The sequence below is a fragment of the Benincasa hispida genome, unplaced genomic scaffold (assembly GCF_009727055.1).
Source record: "Benincasa hispida cultivar B227 unplaced genomic scaffold, ASM972705v1 Contig758, whole genome shotgun sequence".
NCBI classification, from domain to species: Eukaryota; Viridiplantae; Streptophyta; class Magnoliopsida; order Cucurbitales; family Cucurbitaceae; genus Benincasa; species Benincasa hispida.
This window is the reverse complement of record NW_024065101.1, coordinates 47707-66658: the sequence shown is the minus strand read 5'-3', so window position 1 is coordinate 66658 and position 18952 is coordinate 47707. Positions and strand designations below refer to the sequence as shown.

The 18952-nt window shown below is 35.4% G+C and overlaps 1 protein-coding gene across 1 annotated transcript; it reads left to right on the top strand.

Moving 5' to 3' along the window:
• Nucleotides 1-16507: 16507 nt before the first annotated feature.
• Nucleotides 16508-18919, top strand: LOC120070017 (pentatricopeptide repeat-containing protein At4g16390, chloroplastic). The gene has a single exon (XM_039021863.1). It carries the CDS (start codon nt 16604-16606, stop codon nt 18716-18718), a length of 2115 nt encoding a protein of 704 aa, XP_038877791.1. The 5' UTR covers nt 16508-16603; the 3' UTR covers nt 18719-18919.
• Nucleotides 18920-18952: the final 33 nt, after the last annotated feature.

The following is an 18952-nucleotide window of genomic DNA, read 5'->3' as shown; positions in this document are numbered from 1 at the left end:
ACCCAGCAAAAAAATCAGCTAAATAATCTTACGACCTAACTTGAAACAGGAACTTTTTTATAGGTTTGTACATACATGTCCTTTGAGGTTCTATGAAAAAAAATAGCTAGATATCTTTATCCTTTGACAGATTATGCTTGGTTCAATGAATTTATTCAGAAACTAGATTAGGAATTTATGTTTCATAGGTAACATCTGTGTCCTTTCGATCAAAAAAAAATAGTTAAGCATAATCTTGTATCTACTGACAGATTAATGCTTGTTCAAAGAATTTTCAGGACGATTGCTCACCTGACAATCGTAATATTCAATATACATAAATCCAACTATAATTTTCATTATACAATGAATAGTTGGGTCTGGCTTGATGGAAGTGACTCCTCCGAGGACAAATACTAATTTATTAGCTCCAGAATGTTGAGTTGGAGATCCTTAGTCTGCGAAAGCAGAGGACCTTTGATAGAAGTAGCATTGATAATGCCATTTGCATTAATTTTACTTCTGATATGCCATTTGCAAAATTTTTGTCATTCAGGATCGCATTTTGTTAATTTATTGGAAAAATCGATTAAAATCTTTGGATAAAGTTGATTCTTATCTTGTTATACTAGGGTTGACTAATCAGAATTTAGAAACTTTAGAGTTTGAGTTAAGAAGTCGTGTAGATGAAAAACTTCTATCCTGGCGTATATTTTTGGGGTAGAATATTGAATTGATACCTATAACATACTGTAGATGCACTAATTCTATATGGTTTGAGCTGAATTTTGGTAAAAATGGTTCTTTTCAAGTCTGGAAAAAATCTTGCACATGAACAAAATGTTTTGAGTTGCTTTTCTTGTAGCTTTTGCTTTCTTTCTTCAATATATCTTACAAGCAACTTTGTTGGTGGAATGGCATATCTTTTAAGTCCGAGCTCAAATAGGTCGATTTATCTGTTGCTAGCTTTAGGAATGTGTGAAGTTTTTAATATACAATTTTGGGAGCCACTAACTGGCTAAGTTGGGATTATATAGGTTGTTAGTGATACGAATCAGATACCAATCAGATAAAGAAGATGAGAAATGAAACTTGGCTTTCATCTGTATGGCAAATGCAAACATTCAAAAATATCACGTATCACAAACTTATGTACACCAGCTACCAAATTATAAACATAGACGAAGATTTAGCTCATATGTTCGGTTCCTAAGGAAACACAACAAAAATGTGGTTCTTGAAGAAGTTGACAAACCTATTCATAGTTCAAAATCGGACTCAATTCATTATTTGAGTTTTCTTGAGCGCCTCCAGAGATATAAGAACCAAAAGTTCTGGGCAAAATGCATGAGAGATATGATTTTCAAGTGCTAATGTTAGATGCATATTGAATTGTAGCGTCAATTTAATAGAACAAAAGAGAGACGCTCTTCCCCGTATAGTTCCTTGCTGCATATGGAGAGTAAATCAGAAGGTCATAAAAAAATGCATATGGCAGTACAAAAATAATTTGGCTATTCTTTCGAATTATTCAGTTTATTTCACCTTGCGTAATTCAAGGCCTGGCACGGCATTTGACACGAGGCATTCGTTGTTCTTTAATTTGAGCCATGGAAATTTTGTGTCCGATAGGTTTAAAGCTGCCAAGAAGCTGTACAGGATTTAAGGAGTTGAAATGAGTAATGCTTTGTTTCTTTGAGTTGTTTGTAAAGCATTATGAATTATTAGCTGTAACTTTTGCCTTTTCCATTGTCATTTTGTTTGGATGGCTTCGTTAAGTGTCTCACACTAAACCAACTGATGGAGAACATTTCTTGTTTATGCTAAAGCTACCACTTCTGGTATCTGATAGTAGTAGCCAATTTTTTCCTCCCGAAATTATAATAAAAAAAAAAAAAAAAAGAAAAGAAAAAAGAAAAAAAGAGAAAAAAACAAAAAAGAAGGAAAAAAACAAAACGAAAAAAAATATGTAATTGGTTTCTGGCCTGTTGAAGTGAAGTTCTAATTTAACATACAGGCGGACCTAATGTATTCATAACAATAAGCTAAAAAGAGAAAAAAAAAAAAGAAGGCCAAAAACAAAATGAGGCCATCAAAATGGCTGTATTTTGCCTATTCCCGAAGAATTGAATGATTATTATTCAACTAAGAATTTCTTTTTAAATTATTTATTTATAATTTTGGAAACTTCAACTTTATATTTTTATATGTATTTGTTTTTTTTTACTTTATTAATAAGAATAAAAGTATTTTAATCCAATTAGAATAAATTAGAACACTAGTTGTGTAAAATTAGAAAATATAGATACAATTTCAAACTCAAAAAACACTTATAAGCTAGATTAGTGTTAATAATATACCTTATTGACATACCTTTGTCTAAGAATTAATCACTTACTTTTTTCTCAAATAATAAATAATATAATAATAATATATTTTTCAAAAGTTACGATTTTAGTCTTCAGAATTATCGCTATTGTTCAAACTTAATCTCGAATGAGAATTTACTTTAGAATTTCCAAATGAGAAATCGAAAATTCAAAATGACGTAAGTGATGACGTAATATAATCGTGTGGGTCTACTATTTTGTCTAGATCGATATCACATCATTTCAACTTAATCATTTTGTCACTTTCTCAAGGAATTTTAACTCATGATATTTTTTAAGGAAAAAACAAATTTCTTTCATCGTTCTTTGAAATAGTTCAAAATGTTAACATTTTAGTCTTAATTTTGATTTTACGTTCTTCAAAAACCACTAGCTTAGATTTCAAATTGTTTACGAACATATTTAAACCATTTAGATTTAAGTTTCTCGTTTACGATTTGGTCTCTATATATTTAAGACTTATACTTTTACCGTCAATTTTCATTAATGCGACACTTATTAAGTCGTTGGTATTAATGTTACTCTAAATTAATATTAAAATAGTATGGAAGTGAATGTATAAAATTTTAATATCGATATAAAGCATAGTAAATTAAAACTACATATAATTCTTTTATTCTTTAATTATAAAATATTTACACTAAATATAAAAAGTAATGTAGTAGTGAAACTGAGGTTAAAAAATGTAAATGTTGAAAACGTAATGCGATCAAATAGAAAGTGAAATTTTCAAATCTTCAAGAGTAAAATCGTTAATTTGAAATCTAGAATCCTAAACTTTAAATAAATTCAGACACTATAAAGATTAAATAGATGAACATTTTTTGAAATTCTACTCAAACCAAATAAAAACTACATATAAAATCTATGCCAAAAAATTTTTATCTTTTAAACGTTTAGAAAAAGTTCAGATATAATGATTTATATGCGGTAACTATTACAATATATATAATGAATATTTCCTACACAAATAACAGAAGAAATATATAATATTAACTAAAATTTAACAAACAAAGAAGCATAGAGGAAAAAGGAAGTAAAAGAAAATAATCAGAAACAAAAGAAAAAAGAAGAAAGAAGTTTTTGGTTGTCATCTATTACAGAGTCCAAAAAGCATGTGATAAAAAGAGACAAACAAAAAAATGGAGTAACAAAATGAAGGAGAGGTTCGATTTCCTTATCAATTTAAGAGAAAAATAACTAGACATAATATTTTAAACGTTTAATCTATCAATTTTTCTTCCCAAATATATTTTATAGAATAAATATTGACCATTGAATCCTCTTTTTTTTTGGAGTATTTTTTTACCAAAATACGAAGTGCACGTAATTAAGTGGTAATTGACATGTTAATGAACCTTCAAATCTCAATACCTTCATATTTGGTTGTTACTAAAAAAAAAATTTACAAAAAATTTTAAACAAATAGATATTAAATTCTTTTTATACAAATATATCGAACATGATTTTTTTCTTAGTACAAAAAAACGTGTATGAAGATTACCTTTGGTTTTCTTAATATCGTTTTATAATCATTCGATTATTTGATATACTCGTTGAACTAAATTTTATCTATTAATAGTTAATAAAAAAGGAGATTTTAAAAAATAAAAAAAATTAGGGGAAACTAATTCTCACAAAATAATAAAATCTTAATTCTTTCTTAGTAGAATATAGAGACTGACAGGAAGTTTATCGACCATAAGAAATCTTGTGAGCCAGATGGATCTATGCGAATATTAATTAACTATTTAGTATGACCTTAAGAAAGCTAAACAGATTTGGCTTGCGTCCAGGAAGTAGGATACGGTGGTATGCGGCCATCACGCTCATGCGGCGAGAGCACATGAGCGGGTTATGGAGGTTTAGGCAGACATAGGCTTCCTGGCACTATCGTAGATACATCGCATACGTCTTAGAGTTAGGCTCAAGTGTGTGTAGCATGATCGAATGACTTGCGTTGACTAAGGTTGCCCTTGCGATCACTCTTAAAGGTTGCAATGAAGACATCTTCACATTTTATCTATTTTTCCATCCATTTACTTCCTGTCAATAGTTTTTGTGTCTCTACCTCTCATTCTTATTCATATTGCGTTGTCTGTTAGAGTAGGAGTAGTGTTAGCTTAGCAACCCCTCTATCATTCTTTTATTTAACCGTCGCATGCACATTACCGTATTCATCTAGCTACAAGTCCCTATGTTCGACATCGGATCACCTGAGAAACTTGTGTTCGCGTTATACTTGGCATGAACGTAAGAAAACTTGTGACAAGAACGCATAGTCATTGCATACATTCGTTAACGCATAGTTCATTCCAACGCATGATCATGATGCATGATAATCAACGCATACCTTAAGACATGCATCGCATATTGCGTTTTACCGGATTTTAGTTATCGAGTAATTGACATCTAATTTCCCGTCATCAGCAGTCTCCACTGCGAAACCCCAAAACGAGTCCAATAAAGAAACGTAACTCATCATTGAGCAAACCATGTCCAACAAGGTTCTATTTCTCCTCTCCGCTACACCATTATGCTAAGGTGTACCGACGCTGAGAATTGGGAAACGATTCCATGTTCTATCAAATAGTCATGGAATGTTGAGTCCAAAAACTCTCCACCTCGATTCGATTGAAGTGTTTTAATCTGTCTATCCAATGCGTTTTCAACTTCAGCCTTGAACTCTTTGAACCTTTCAAAGGATTCAAACTTCCATTGCATAAGATAAATATACCCATACTTAGAGTAATCATCAGTAAAAGTTATAAAATACTCATAGCCACCTCGGGCTTGCACATTCATAGGACCACAAAGGTCAGAATGTACTAACTCAAGAGACTCTTTGGCTCTATAACCTTTTCAAGTAAAAGGTCGTTTAGTCATTTTACCCTCAAGGCAAGACTCGCACACTGATAAAGAATTTTCTTCTAACTCATTTAGAAGTCCATTCTTCACCAATCTCTCAATCCTATTGATATTGCCCTAATCGTAGATGCCAAAGTTGGGCATTTTCTTTTGGAGAAATTCGTCGTTGTAGTTACGGCAGTTCTAAACAATTCAGTATTATGGAGGGAATTAATGGCTAACGGCCTTAGCACATATAAATTCGATTCCAGATTTGCAGTACAAATAAAAACACCATATTTATGAATAAACGCTTTATCCACATTAAAAGAGACAGTATATTTACAATGCAATAAACACTTTACAGAAATAAGGTTCTTTTTTAGTTCGGGAATAATATATACATCATTCAAAACAAGAAACCTATTTTATAAAGCTAACTGGAGCCCTCCCACTGCCACAGCTGAGACAACGTGTCCCGTGCCTACCCGCATCGTCATCTCACCAGCCTCCAGCTGTCGCCAAGATCTAGTTCCCTGAAAAGAAGAACAAACGTGGTTAGTGTCGTCCAAATCAATTATCCAGACAGAATCATCATTCTTCACTAAACAAGTTTCAAGTACAGTGAGCTCAAAATGTACCAGGGGTACGTTGAATATAAAAGTAAGGAACAAAATGGTCAGCAGAAGATAAAAAAGAAAAGGTCCAGATCTGCTGATGTTCTAGGTAATAGCTTGAAGTTTGAATTATGACTGAGCTAGGGACTATTACAGTTAAGAAAATCTTATGTATACAGTATGGTAAGCCATAGTTGGAAAAGGTTATAGTAGAAAGAATGTTTTCTCTCAAGTATGGATAGAAAGGACATCCTAAGAAGAGTGCCTGGTTAGGTCGAGAGGTGTAGTTGACACAAATATTGATTTCACAGCTAGCAAGCAATACAAAGGTATGATAACTGGAAAAAAAATGCTCCAGTGGTATTGCTGAGAAATGGAAAAGGACCACCCTAGTAATAAATGAGTACTATGGCTCAATAGAAAATGGAAGAGTCACCAGAGGATGTGCAAATACAGTGAACTATGATGACTAAGTTGTTCATGCATACTGGTATTATTTACCATGAACAAAGTTGATATTAGAGTAGCGCAGCGAAAGAGTAGTAAAAAGGGGAAGAAGAAAGAAAAGAAGAAGGTTGTAAAGTTTACGACCAAAGGGTGTTGTGAAACCCTAAGTTATAAGTAAGTCTGAGAAAAATTTCGAAGACGAAAGTTCTTTTAGGGGGAAGAATTTGTAAAACCCGAACCCTAATTACTTTAAGTAATGTGATGTCTTTTAATGAGCTAAATAATGTCATGTTTCAGGAAGGATAGAAGATAGAATGCATAATAAGCATATGAATGAGACCATGCCATCTAATGAGGAATAGTGCTGAAAGTAATATTATGAGTGAAGTTACAAAAGGAAATTTGCTAAATCCTTGCCCTTCATCACCAACAGTGGGCCAGGTGGCACAAGGAGGGTTCATGCTGGATTTTGGGCGGTAATATAAGCAAAAAGGTCGAATTCATTGAGTCGGTTTGGATAGACTACTTAGGCTATTTATGTAATTTCAGTGGCATTCGAAAGCTTTGTATGTCTATTTTCTGTGGCTGGGATGCTAGAAGGAAAACTCATCAGATTAAAGTCGGAGGGGCAAAATAAAGACGAAGGGTTCGTTTCTTGGGTGAATCTAGGTCATCGGTGAAGAATTAAAGCTCCAGAACGAATTACAAAGCGTTTTGAGCTAAATATTTGAGGTAATATTATTAACTCAGTTATAAACAACTTTGTAGAATGAAACTTTTTAAGATAAGGCCTGAAAATTGAGTTATATAATTTTGAAATTTGAACTAGAAATTGTTGAACAAGCAGGCAGCTGCTTGAATTGGGGCCCAGATGAAGTTTTGAATCTCTAGATTAAACAACAAGGAATTTTGAGCTAAAATTTTAAGGTAATGTTGTTACTCAATTCTAAACATGTTTGTAGAAGGAGATTTCTTCAAAAGAGGGTTGGATTTCGAGTTATGAGTTTTTGAAGTTGTAACAGAGGATCTGGGCATAAGCAGATAGCTGCTTAGGAAGATTAAGCAAACAGCTCAAGAGCGAGAGTGAGCGAGAGTGAGAGGGATCGAGAGTGAGCGAGAGCGAGAGAGAGCAAGAGGAAGCGAGAACGGGAGCGAGAGCGAGAAGTGGATCTCGCTAGGGATGGGAATCTCACTGGTTTGCACTGGATCTCGCTGGTTTTGCGCTAAATCTCACTGGAAAGTGCAAATCTCACTGGGAATAGTAAATCTCGCTCATAGGGATGATCTCGCTCATGTGGGTGATCTCACTCATGATGATGTTCTCGCTAGTCATGCTGATTTTGTTGATAAAAGTTCCATTAGTAAATGAACTATTTGAGGTATTTTGCTAAGAATTCTAAGTAGTTTAATTGGGAATTATGTTTTTTCAGGCAAAGAAAAGCTAAGAGAGGCATATAACCCGTTAAGAGGCCAATGAGCTGTGAGTGACTATGTGATGACTTACTATTTTAATGATTTAGAAACTGTGATTTCTTGAAGATATTTCTCATGCTAAGTGTTTAAATGAAGTGCCAAGCAACGTGTTTGTGAAACTGTTTCTCATGCTAAGTAAAACATGTTTTCCATGGAATTGATATGATTTAAATATGTTATTTTGTCCAAATACTTTCAACATGTTTAAGTAACTCCATTTTATGATGAACTAGTATGATGGGAGAACTAGTATGATAATTTGAGCACTAAGCCTTAGTGTTCAACTAAATGTTTATGACTAGTTTTACTTAAAACGTGATACCGAAGGACATTTGAGAAGGTATCTGCCAAACCAGAAGTCGAAGGACATTTGAGAAGGTATCTGATCAACTTGGTACCGAAGAATATTCGAGAAGGTACCAGACCAACTTGATACCGAAGGGGTATCTTAGTAGCTCGATACTGAAGAACGTTTGAGAAGGTATCTGAGTAGAAGTACCTAAGGATACTGAAGGACAATGAGAAAGTATCCTAGTCAAGTACCTAAGGATACTGAAGGACAATAAGAAGGTATCCTAGTCAAGTACCTGAGGATACTGAAAAATAATGAGAAGGTATCCTAGTCAGGTACATAAGGTACGATAGTACTCAGTTATAACCACGTGCATGTAGGAAATACAACGTCGAGGGACTGAGCAAAAGGGGTTCTCCCCAACTAAGGTTGACATTGAGGGTTAGAACTAGTAGTTCACTCTCAACTAAGGATAAAGGCAGTCGTATGTTCTCCTAAGCTAGAAGGATAGTTTGAAATTTCTAATGCTTATAGTTTATCAACGCATGATGTTTACTAATGTATGAGTTTTCCAAGTATGTTTTCCATGTCTAATGCATGCTAGTGGTTTTACATGCTAGTTCAATATGTTTTAAGCTTTATTTCACAAAGTATGAAACATGCGTTAGGGTTAAAGCTAAGGTTGAATGGAGCTTGACGTACTATGTTTTAAATACCTAAGGTTGCTAAAGTACATGCATTGGTATTTCTAAACATAATGAATAGGGATACTGAAGGTAGGGAAGGTATCTGAATAAATGTACCTCAGGTGTTGACGGTACATAGCAGACTCCATGTGTATATAGGTGGGTCTGAATGAAAGGCCGAGGTCTGGGTCTCTTGGCCGATAATAGACGTTGGGAGTTAGAGCAGTGTATGCTCGTTCTCAACTAGGAATTAATGATGATTATTGATGTTTAAGAGTTGTTATCAACGTTTATGTTTTAAGAATGTTGCTTGAGATGCCATCGGTATATTTAAAGAGATCGACGTAGGGATCTCTTCTAGCCATAGTTTAACATGGACAGGTCGAAGTAGAGGTCTCACCTGGTCATGGCTTGATGATGGGAATTAGAGTAGTGAATGTTCATTCTCAACTAAGATTCAGGTTGCAGATACAATGGTTTAAAAGGTTTTATGTACACGTTTGCTTGGTATATTTTAAGTTCCAGTATTATGTTTTCAAGCTTTCAGTTTAAGCATGAGTTTTACGTTTTATTAAGTCACTCACTGGGCTTCTAGCTCACGCTTTCAAATGTTTTCTTTCAGGTAGCGGTCAGTTCCCAAAAGACTATTCTACTGCTGCTCTGCCACTCAAAGAAACAAGTTGAAGGAAGCATAATTGAATACCTATGTTAGTTAGTACACATGTGTCTGTCTAGTGACTAATATTCTTGATGGGGCTCACTAGATTGTAATGTCCATATATGAACAGTGCTGCGAAACCCTGTAGTGTAAATGTGGTAAGTTTTGAGTATTTTGTATGTATTTAGGATTTGAGCAATATTTAGCAGGTAAGATAGGCAGTAAGTGTCAAGAAAAGGGTTGGCAACTACTGCAGTCACCATTCCATCCAGGTTAGGAAGGTAATCTAGAGCGGGGTGTGACACTTGGGCCTCCGGGCCTTCTTTCTACGCTTACTTTTTTGTGTCTTGCTCTCTTTCCTAGCTTCTATAAGAGCGTGACTCTTTTTGGGTAGAGTTCGGTCTTTCCTTCTTATGACACGCCACAAGGATCCAACCTTCGTTATCGTCATCGTTAGTACACTCTCCTCTGTTTTGAAGATCTGTAGCTTGGACCTCCTGCTAAAATCGCACTACCACAGGTTCGAAGGTCCCAAACTGGACTGAGCTCTACCTTTCTTCATAATATATGATTGGTGTCGACACGCTTGGAGTTACCGTCACCGCAGCATGATTCGTTTGGACCACCACGTCTAGATTCAACTCTATTTTCCTCTCACGGGCCAATCTGAGGATCAATTCCTTCAGTACAAAACATTTTTCCAATGGGTGGCTAATGACCCTGTGATCTTGCAGTAGTTGGGATCATTCACTTTGTTGGCTTGTTCCGGTCGTTTACATTCTGGTAGCTGGATAAGATGGTTCTCTAGTAGTTGCTCAAGCATATCACAACGTCAGAGTCGGGGAACGTCGAAGTTGGGGAACGAGCAGGTGATTCAGTCTTTACTTTAGCTGGTGACGGTTTAATTATCAATTTTCCTTGAGAGCAAGCATCACATGATAATTCATTAGATTGAAAATCCTTCTGGTTCTTCAATGGGTGTCCATTTGAATTTTCAATAATTCTCCTTATTGATAGATCCTGGATGATCCAATCGGTCATGCCAAATTATTAATATGTTTGGATTCATGAACTTCATGTTCATTGTTGCATATGTTTTAATTACTCATATATGAGTATAATACAATCCAAAAAATAAAGTAGGCAACTCTTCCAATATACGTTTTTCATTTGAGACAGTGGATATGATATATAGATATTCCATATTATTCTTACTATCAGTCTCAATATGATAACCATTATAACGTATATTTTTAAAGCCTAGAAGATTTCTCTTTGATTGACTAGAGAACAATGCATTGTCAATTGAAAACTTTGTTCCCCTAGACAAAACAATATTTGTTTTTCCAGAAACCTTCAATCAATTTTGCAGAACCTGATATTGTATTTACTTTTGCTTTCAGCATTGTCAATTTAGAAAAGTATTTTTTATTTGTAAGTATTGTATTAGTAGTTGCACTGTCTGTCAGACATAGATCTTCTTTTCTTATTTTTGAATCACCCAACATATGAAAATGATCCATATTTCTTCATTAAAAGAAAATAATTACAATAAAAAAAACAACGCTTACAATATACAAAAGTTACTAAAAATGAAAATAGATTTGAAAACAACAACATTAAGTCTAGGTATTCTCTAACTCAAAAGAAACACTTGATGTGCCACCAACTATGTCAATCTTCTTTTCAGGAGATTCAAAGAAGTCTGCCACGTCCAAATTTTGTCATATGGGATGGGTCAAATATATCATTATCCTGGTATGCAAAATTTGCTTCCACATTTTTCTCTTTTTCCTTCAGGGAGGCTTGGTAGAGGTCAACTAAGTGTTTTGACGTATGATAGGTACATGACCAATGCCCAGTCATTCTACATCGAAAGCATTTATTTTCAACACTCTTTGAACTTTTATATATCTTGTGGAGCTTTTCCTTTGTGATCATCATTTTGTGTGGTTCTTTTGAAATTTAAATGATTAGAATGACCACCATGAAAATAATAATTATTTCTTCCTCTGCCACAGTCACAACCTCGACCGCGAGCATGACCTCGACCACGATTATTATTAAAATTTACAACATTCATTTTAGGATATGGTGTTGTTCCGGTTGGTCGAGATTCATGATTTTTCATCAATAACTCGTTATTTTGTTCGGCCACGAGAAGACATGAAATTAATTCAGAATACTAAAACTCTTCTCTCGATATTGTTATTGCAGGAGCATATTTGACACATGAAATCTAGAAAATGTCTTCTCAACATATCAGCATCAGTAATTTTGTCTCCGAATAACAAGAATTTTGAACTGATTTTAAATAATGCAGAGTTGTAATCACTTACTGATTTGAAATCTTGTAGTCTCAAGTGCATCCACTCATAACGAGCTTTAGGAAGAATAACTATTTTTTTATGAGCATACATCTCTTTCAAAAAATTTCACAAGATACAAGAATCTTTTATTGTAAGATACTCCATTTCAATCCCTCATGGATATGATGACGAAGGAAAATCATAGCTTTTGCTTTTTCATGACTGGATGTCGTATCCTTTTTTAATAGTCTCCCCAAGATTTATGGCATCCAGGTGGATTTCGGCATCAAGTACCCATGACAAATAATTATTGTCGTTAATATCAAGGGAGGCAAATTTTAATTTTGTGAGATTTGTCATAGCAACACTATCATAAAATATTGAACTTACGTTAGAAATTTAATAGATATTGAATATGCAAAATAACATTAAATTTATTAACTATAACGAAAAGGGAAAAACCTACATACCTTTAGGACCTACCTTTAGTGGGAAAAACGACAGAAGCTCGTGTTGATAACGTGTTATGAAATTGAGAACCTTAACGGTAACACGGATATGGAGAAAATATAATATAATAATATATTTATATAATAATAATAAATAAATAAAATAACTAAAAGCGTAAAATAACTAAAATTATAAAATTGGATAATGTGTAAATTGAATTCTCACCAATGTATATATCTCTATAAAATCCACAAATGATCACTTATTTATAGGGAATTTTGGCAAGTAGAAAGTGGCACGCTTGGACACTATGTGTGAAACTCGGATTTCCATTTTTCCTACGTAAGCAGGTGATTAAGGGAATTAACTAAGTGAAAGTTAAATCCTATATTGAAGAGAAGGAAATTTCTAAGTATTGAATAGATTTTCCTTGAGTGGTTTTGAGTTAATCCTTAATTGGTTGACTAAGTGTAAAGTCAAAAAGGAACCATGCGTTGAGTGTTAGAAGACATTAATGCATAAGATGAGAAGGCAACCATGCGTTTGTAAGGTTGGACGCATGATTGACCGAAGTATTGGTAAGAGGCGTTGCCAAGAGTTTCTCATACGTTGGGTATGTGTGAGTAAGAGCAGAGAAATGGAAATGTTGAGCGCAAGGCACTGGACAGACGATCGTGTAGCAAATGAGCAGTGCTAAACAATGAGGTCTAGTAAATGAGCGGCGCTACATGATGAGGTAGGCGATTGTGTAGGTGGACGCTAGACGATCGCGATGCAGGGAGCTAAACGATGAGGTAGACGATCGTCTAGTAAGTGAGCAGCGCCACACGATGAGGTAGGCGATCGTGTAGACGGGCGCTAGACGATTGTGTAGCAATGCGGGGAGCTAAATGATGAGGTAGGCAATCGTATAGCAAATGCACGGAGTTGAGCGATGCTAGACGATCGTGTAGATGCGCGGGACGTTAAATGATGAGAAGGGACGCACTAGACGATTGGGCCATACGATAGGCAAAGTGCAACATGATCAGTGTAAGCGCTAGACGATAAGCTTAGAAGTTGGACGGTAGCACTAGACGATAGCGTTAAGTGTTAAGCGATGCGCGTGGCGCTAAGCGATGGACTACACGATGGCGCTACGCGATGGGCGTGAATGCTAGATGATAGCCATGCTACGCTAGACGATGAGTAGATGCGCTGATAGGCGAAATATTAAGCGATGGGCGTTGGGCGATAGACACAGGCATTGGGCGATGACGTTAAGCGATTAGCAGATGCGTTAGACGATAAGGCGTCAGCGCTAAACGATGGAGGTAAACAATGCGCGCAGTAGCTAAGCGATAGGCTATGTGCGAGATCGTTTACTAAACGATTGAGCTACATAATAGACTGCTGGAACTAAGCGATAGATGTAGGAACTAAACGATGGAGCGGTGCTGAGGTCTGCATTACGCAAGATTGGTGAGCTCATCCGGACAAATGACTATGCCGAGAGAAGTTTGTAGCTTGAGTTAGTAGAAGCTGGACGAATTAAGTTTCATGCAAAGGAAGTCTTATGCATAAGGAGGACAACTCAATGTATGTGGCATGGAAGTAGGTGAATGTAAAGGGAATAGGTGGTGGCAAAACATGGTGCAAACACTTCAAGAGTAGGAGATGTCTTGCATTAGAGGCTTGGTAAAGATGAGAAGGATCATTTCCTTAAGCCTATAAATACCATCACAAGCCTTTTCTTAAGTACATAATCTGAAATCCCCTTAAAATACAATAGGAAGAGTGTTTAAGACCAGTTTCAGAGATAGCTATGCGTCGGTCATGAAGTTCCAAAAGGAGGAGATGCTGTCAGATAGTGAAGTCTAGAAGTAGCATCAACTTGGGACAATGATATATCTTAGAATACTCTTGCGTTTGGAGTGATTTTAAAGCCACCTGGAAGCTTTGAGAGTCTAGTTTTCAGGTTAGGGCTTTCAGAGAAGAAGCTCCAAGGAATCAAACTGAAGAATGAGGAAAAAACAGAAGGGTCAAGCTGTCGGGTAAGCTGGGCCAGTCTTGATTTTTTTAGGATTCCGGCCAAATCACGAAAAGTTCTGAGCTAATATTTTAAGGTAAGCTTTCTAAGACATGTTAGAGCATGTTTATAGAAGGAAGTATCTCGAGATAAAGCCTAGAACTATGAGTAATATGAGCTTTAAATTGAATATGGATCTTAGGGTTCAAAATGAAGCTCGAGAAGATCAAGGAACTTCTAAAGAAGAAGATTCCTATCCTTACCAAGGTGAGTGGTACTTTCCTTTAAGTCTTAAGCATATCTTTTAGAGTAAATTGTATATGCTTATGTTATGAATGAGTATCTAGCATGAGAATGAGATTATGTGATCAGGATGGTCAAGGGGTCAATAGACCTAGTTCCTAAGCCCGAAAGCAAAACCTCACGAGATGGTCAGGGGACCGAGAGGTTTAGTTCCTGAGCATGTGGGAGGAACCTCATATGGGATGGTCAGATGGCAGACGGACCTAGCTTCTAAGCCCATGAACAGGGATCTATGTACACATAAGAGATATAGGGAACAAAGGGAATGCAAAAGAGTAAGCGTTTGTAATTAGTAATAGTGAACTATCTACTGTGTGTAGGTAGATAGCATATTCATTCTAAGTAGTTATCAGTTTAGCTATCTACCGTGCGTGTAGATAGAGTTGAGAGCAGACTCATTCAAGGCTGAGGTTTGAATGTAACCTCGTATTTATGATATGCTTATTTTTATGAGTTGAAATAGACTCTAAAAGTTACTTATCACTCACTGAGCTTTGTGAAACTCATTCTTTTCTTTCATGTTTTTCTTCCCAAGTAGCGAAAGGTGAGGAGTTTCAGGGTGCTGTTAAGGTCAAGGTCTGCCACAAGCCATAGTTACACTTCTAGAAGGTTTTAAGAGCGATTGATGTAAACTTGTTGTTAAGTCTTAGAGTTGTATAAACATTACATTTAAGTAATAAAATGGGCCTACTTAATCAGTAGTTGTTTATCTCTTTGACTTAAGTTTACTCAGAGTAAAGAGGTTCAGATGGATTGTAGGTATCACAAAAGGGTGGTATCTGCGGTCCCTCATGCCTCTCCTCGGGCTTAGGAGTGCGGGCTCAGGGCGGGGTGTGACACTATGCATAACTGGTTAAATGACACATAGGCAGCACATGTGATAATAAGAAAATGACACTTGGTATTGGACACTAAACATGACACTAGTGGATATCTATTATTTTTATATAATATTTATAATAATAGAAAGGAATATCTTTACAAATTTGAAAACTATATGCAACAATTGGAAAAAAAATTATATATTAGTGTATATAGATACTACTCCCATTATTTTGATTGTCATGTAAGTGTTTTATAAATATTTTGATTTTTATTGCAATTTAATTCTTACGTTTTAAAATGTTACACTTTTATCTTTGAGATTTGAATTCTGTTTCAATCTGGTCTTTAGTTTCGAGATTGAGATTTGAATTATGTTTCAATTTGGTGCTTGAATTTCAAGATTATATATTTATAATATCAAATTTATATTAAATATTCATTTTAAATCAGAGATATCAATGTCTACTAATTAATGTAAGGCAATAAGAATTTTAATTTTAATTTTAAATGTGATGAAAAATAGTAAAATTTAATTAATTATAAATCGTTTAATATATTAACACTAAGATAGAAAATGAGTTTTAGTGAAAATTGAGATTAAAAATGTAAATTTTGAAATACAGGGATCAAAAATGTACTTTTACCCATAATAATTCTAAAAAATGTTAAATATCACTTTTAGTCCCTAAACTTTCATAATTAACAATTTAGTCCTTTAATTTTAATTTGTAATGATCTAGTCCCCAAACTTTCAATTTTGTAAGAGTTGAATCCCTTAACTTTACTATGTAACAATTTAGTTCTTGTACATTAAGATTTATAACAATTTAGTCTTCATTGTAGAAATTATTGTTAAGATGTAATGAGATTTCTTGACCAAATAAATCGATAAACTAATTAAAGACTCAATATTTTTTTTATAAAATACAAAGTCTACATCATAAGATAATAAAAATTGACATCTAATTTTGATAAATTTGTTTACATAGGGGACTAAATTGTTATGAATTTAAAAGTACAATGACTAAATTGTTATATACTAAAGTTCAAGAATTAAATTATTATAAAATTGAAAGCAGTGACTAAATTGTTACAAATAAAAATTTAGGGATTAAATTTTTACTTTGTCGAAAGTTTAGGAACAAAAAATATTTTTTAACCCAAAATAATAATAATAATAATATTTTTCTGATAAAAATACCCTTGAATTTGAAAGAGGATATTTTGATGTAAAGGCCTGCAGCCGATAAGGCGGGGACGAGCCACTCAACCGGAAGGCCAGAACAACTAACCGGAGAGGGCCACACAATCACCGGAAAATGGCCTTCCAGCTCTGCCATTCGCCGTCCACCTTCTTCACCGACCACCATTCCCTTTCCAATTCTCTCACTTCTCAACGTAAAACAACTCTGTGCAACTCCTCTCGCCTTTTCAAACTCAATCCCATTCCTCGTCACTCGAAACCATTCCTCCAAATTACCAATGTCTCGCTACAGGAATACGCTCCTCAAGAAACCCACAATCCAAGCCCCTCTAATGATGAAATCTCCAAATACCCAGATGGGAAATCCAGTTCCTCCTCCAAAAGCTCCGTTTGGGTCAATCCTAGAAGCCCCAGAGCTTCCAAACTTCGGAAGCAATCGTACGAAGCCAGGTATGCTTCTCTTACTAGAATATCGGAGTCTTTGGACTCTTGTAATCCATGTCAGGAAGATGTTGCTGATGTCTTGAAGGAGATAGGTAGTAACATTTTACAACAGGACGCTGTTGTAGTGCTGAATAACATGTCGAATTCCCAAACTGCGTTGCTTGCTCTTCGGTACTTCCAGGACGTGTTGAAATCTAGTAAACAGGCGATTTTTTATAATGTGACATTGAAGGTGTTTAGGAAATGCAGAGATATGGAGGGTGCAGAGAAACTGTTTGAAGAAATGCTTAAGAGAGGAGTCAAGCCTGATAATGTGACATTTTCTACAATTATTAGTTGTGCTAGGTTGTGTTCGCTACCTAATAAGGCTGTTGAGTGGTTTGAGAAGATGCCAAGTTTTGATTGTAATCCTGATGATGTTACTTATTCTGCGATGATTGATGCCTATGGACGTGCTGGTAATGTTGACATGGCTTTCAGTTTGTATGACCGTGCAAGAACTGAAAATTGGCGTATCGATCCTGCAACATTCTCGACAATGATCAAAATTCATGGAGTGGCTGGGAACTATGATGGGTGCTTGAATGTGTATGAAGAAATGAAGGCTATAGGCATCAAGCCAAATTTGGTTATATATAACAGCTTGTTGGATGCTATGGGTAGGGCTAAAAGACCATGGCAGATCAAGACCATTTACAAAGAGATGATTAAAAATGGATTTTCACCAAGTTGGGCAACTTATGCTTCTCTTTTACGTGCCTATGGAAGAGCCAGGTATGGTGAGGATGCCCTCCTTGTTTACAAGGAGATGAAGGAAAAGGGGCTGCAGTTAAATGTAATTCTCTACAATACACTTTTAGCTATGTGTGCTGATGTTGGCTACGTTTATGAGGCTGTTGAAGTTTTTCAAGATATGAAGAGTTCTGGGACTTGCTCACCTGACAGTTGGACTTTTTCTTCCATGATCACCATATATTCCTGCAGTGGAAAAGTATCAGAGGCAGAAGAAATGTTGAACGAGATGGTGGAAGCCGGTTTCGACCCTAATATCTTTGTCTTGACATCACTAATCCAGTGCTATGGGAAAGCCAAACGTGTTGATGATGTAGTGAGGACATTCAGTCGATTGATAGAGTTAGGATTAACTCCAGACGATCGATTCTGTGGCTGTCTTCTCAATGTAATTACCCAGACACCAAAAGAGGAACTTAGTAAGCTGATTGATTGTGTTGTGAGAGCTAATCCAAAACTCGGTTTTGTGGTTAAACTCTTGATGGGGGAGCAAGACAAGGAAGGAGATTTCAGAACTGAAGCCTCAGAACTCTTTAGTGTTGTCAGTGCTGATGTGAGAAAAGCCTACTGCAATTGCTTAATTGATCTCTGTGTAAATTTAGATCTTTTGGATAAGGCATGTGAACTACTGGATTTGGGGCTTACACTTCAGTTATATAAAGATTTGCAATCCAGGTCTCCAACTCAGTGGTCTCTTTATCTTAAGGGTCTTTCTCTTGGGGCTGGTCTCACTGCATTACACGTTTGGATAAATGACTTAACAAAGGTACTCGAATCTGGGGAGGAACTTCCACCATTACTTGGAATAAATACTGGACATGGAAAACACAAATATTCAGATAAGGGTTTGGCAAGCGTCTTTGAATCACATTTAAAGGAATTAAATGCTCCATTCCATGAGGCTCCAGAAAAGGTCGGGTGGTTTTTGACGACTAAAGTGGCAGCAAAATCCTGGTTGGAGTCTAGAAGTTCACCTGAATTAGTTGCAGCATAATAAGGGTTGTACCTGAAAGGTCCAATAATATCTGTTGTGGTATCTTTTATTTAAACCCCTTTTTTTTTTCTCCTTTCTTTTAATCGGCCATATATTTATTAAAAGAGAACTTTACGTTAAAGGATGCAATGAAGAGTTCTGCTATCTTTGTTCTTTTATTGTATTATAATTCATTGGAATGTCAGATCGATATTCGAACACTCTACTTTCTTGCCTACTGCTAATTTCTTTATG

Bases quoted from the DNA above. Each gene is read 5' to 3' on its own strand.
- LOC120070017 (XM_039021863.1), top strand. From the start codon at position 16,604: ATGGCCTTCCAGCTCTGCCATTCGCCGTCCACCTTCTTCACCGACCAC.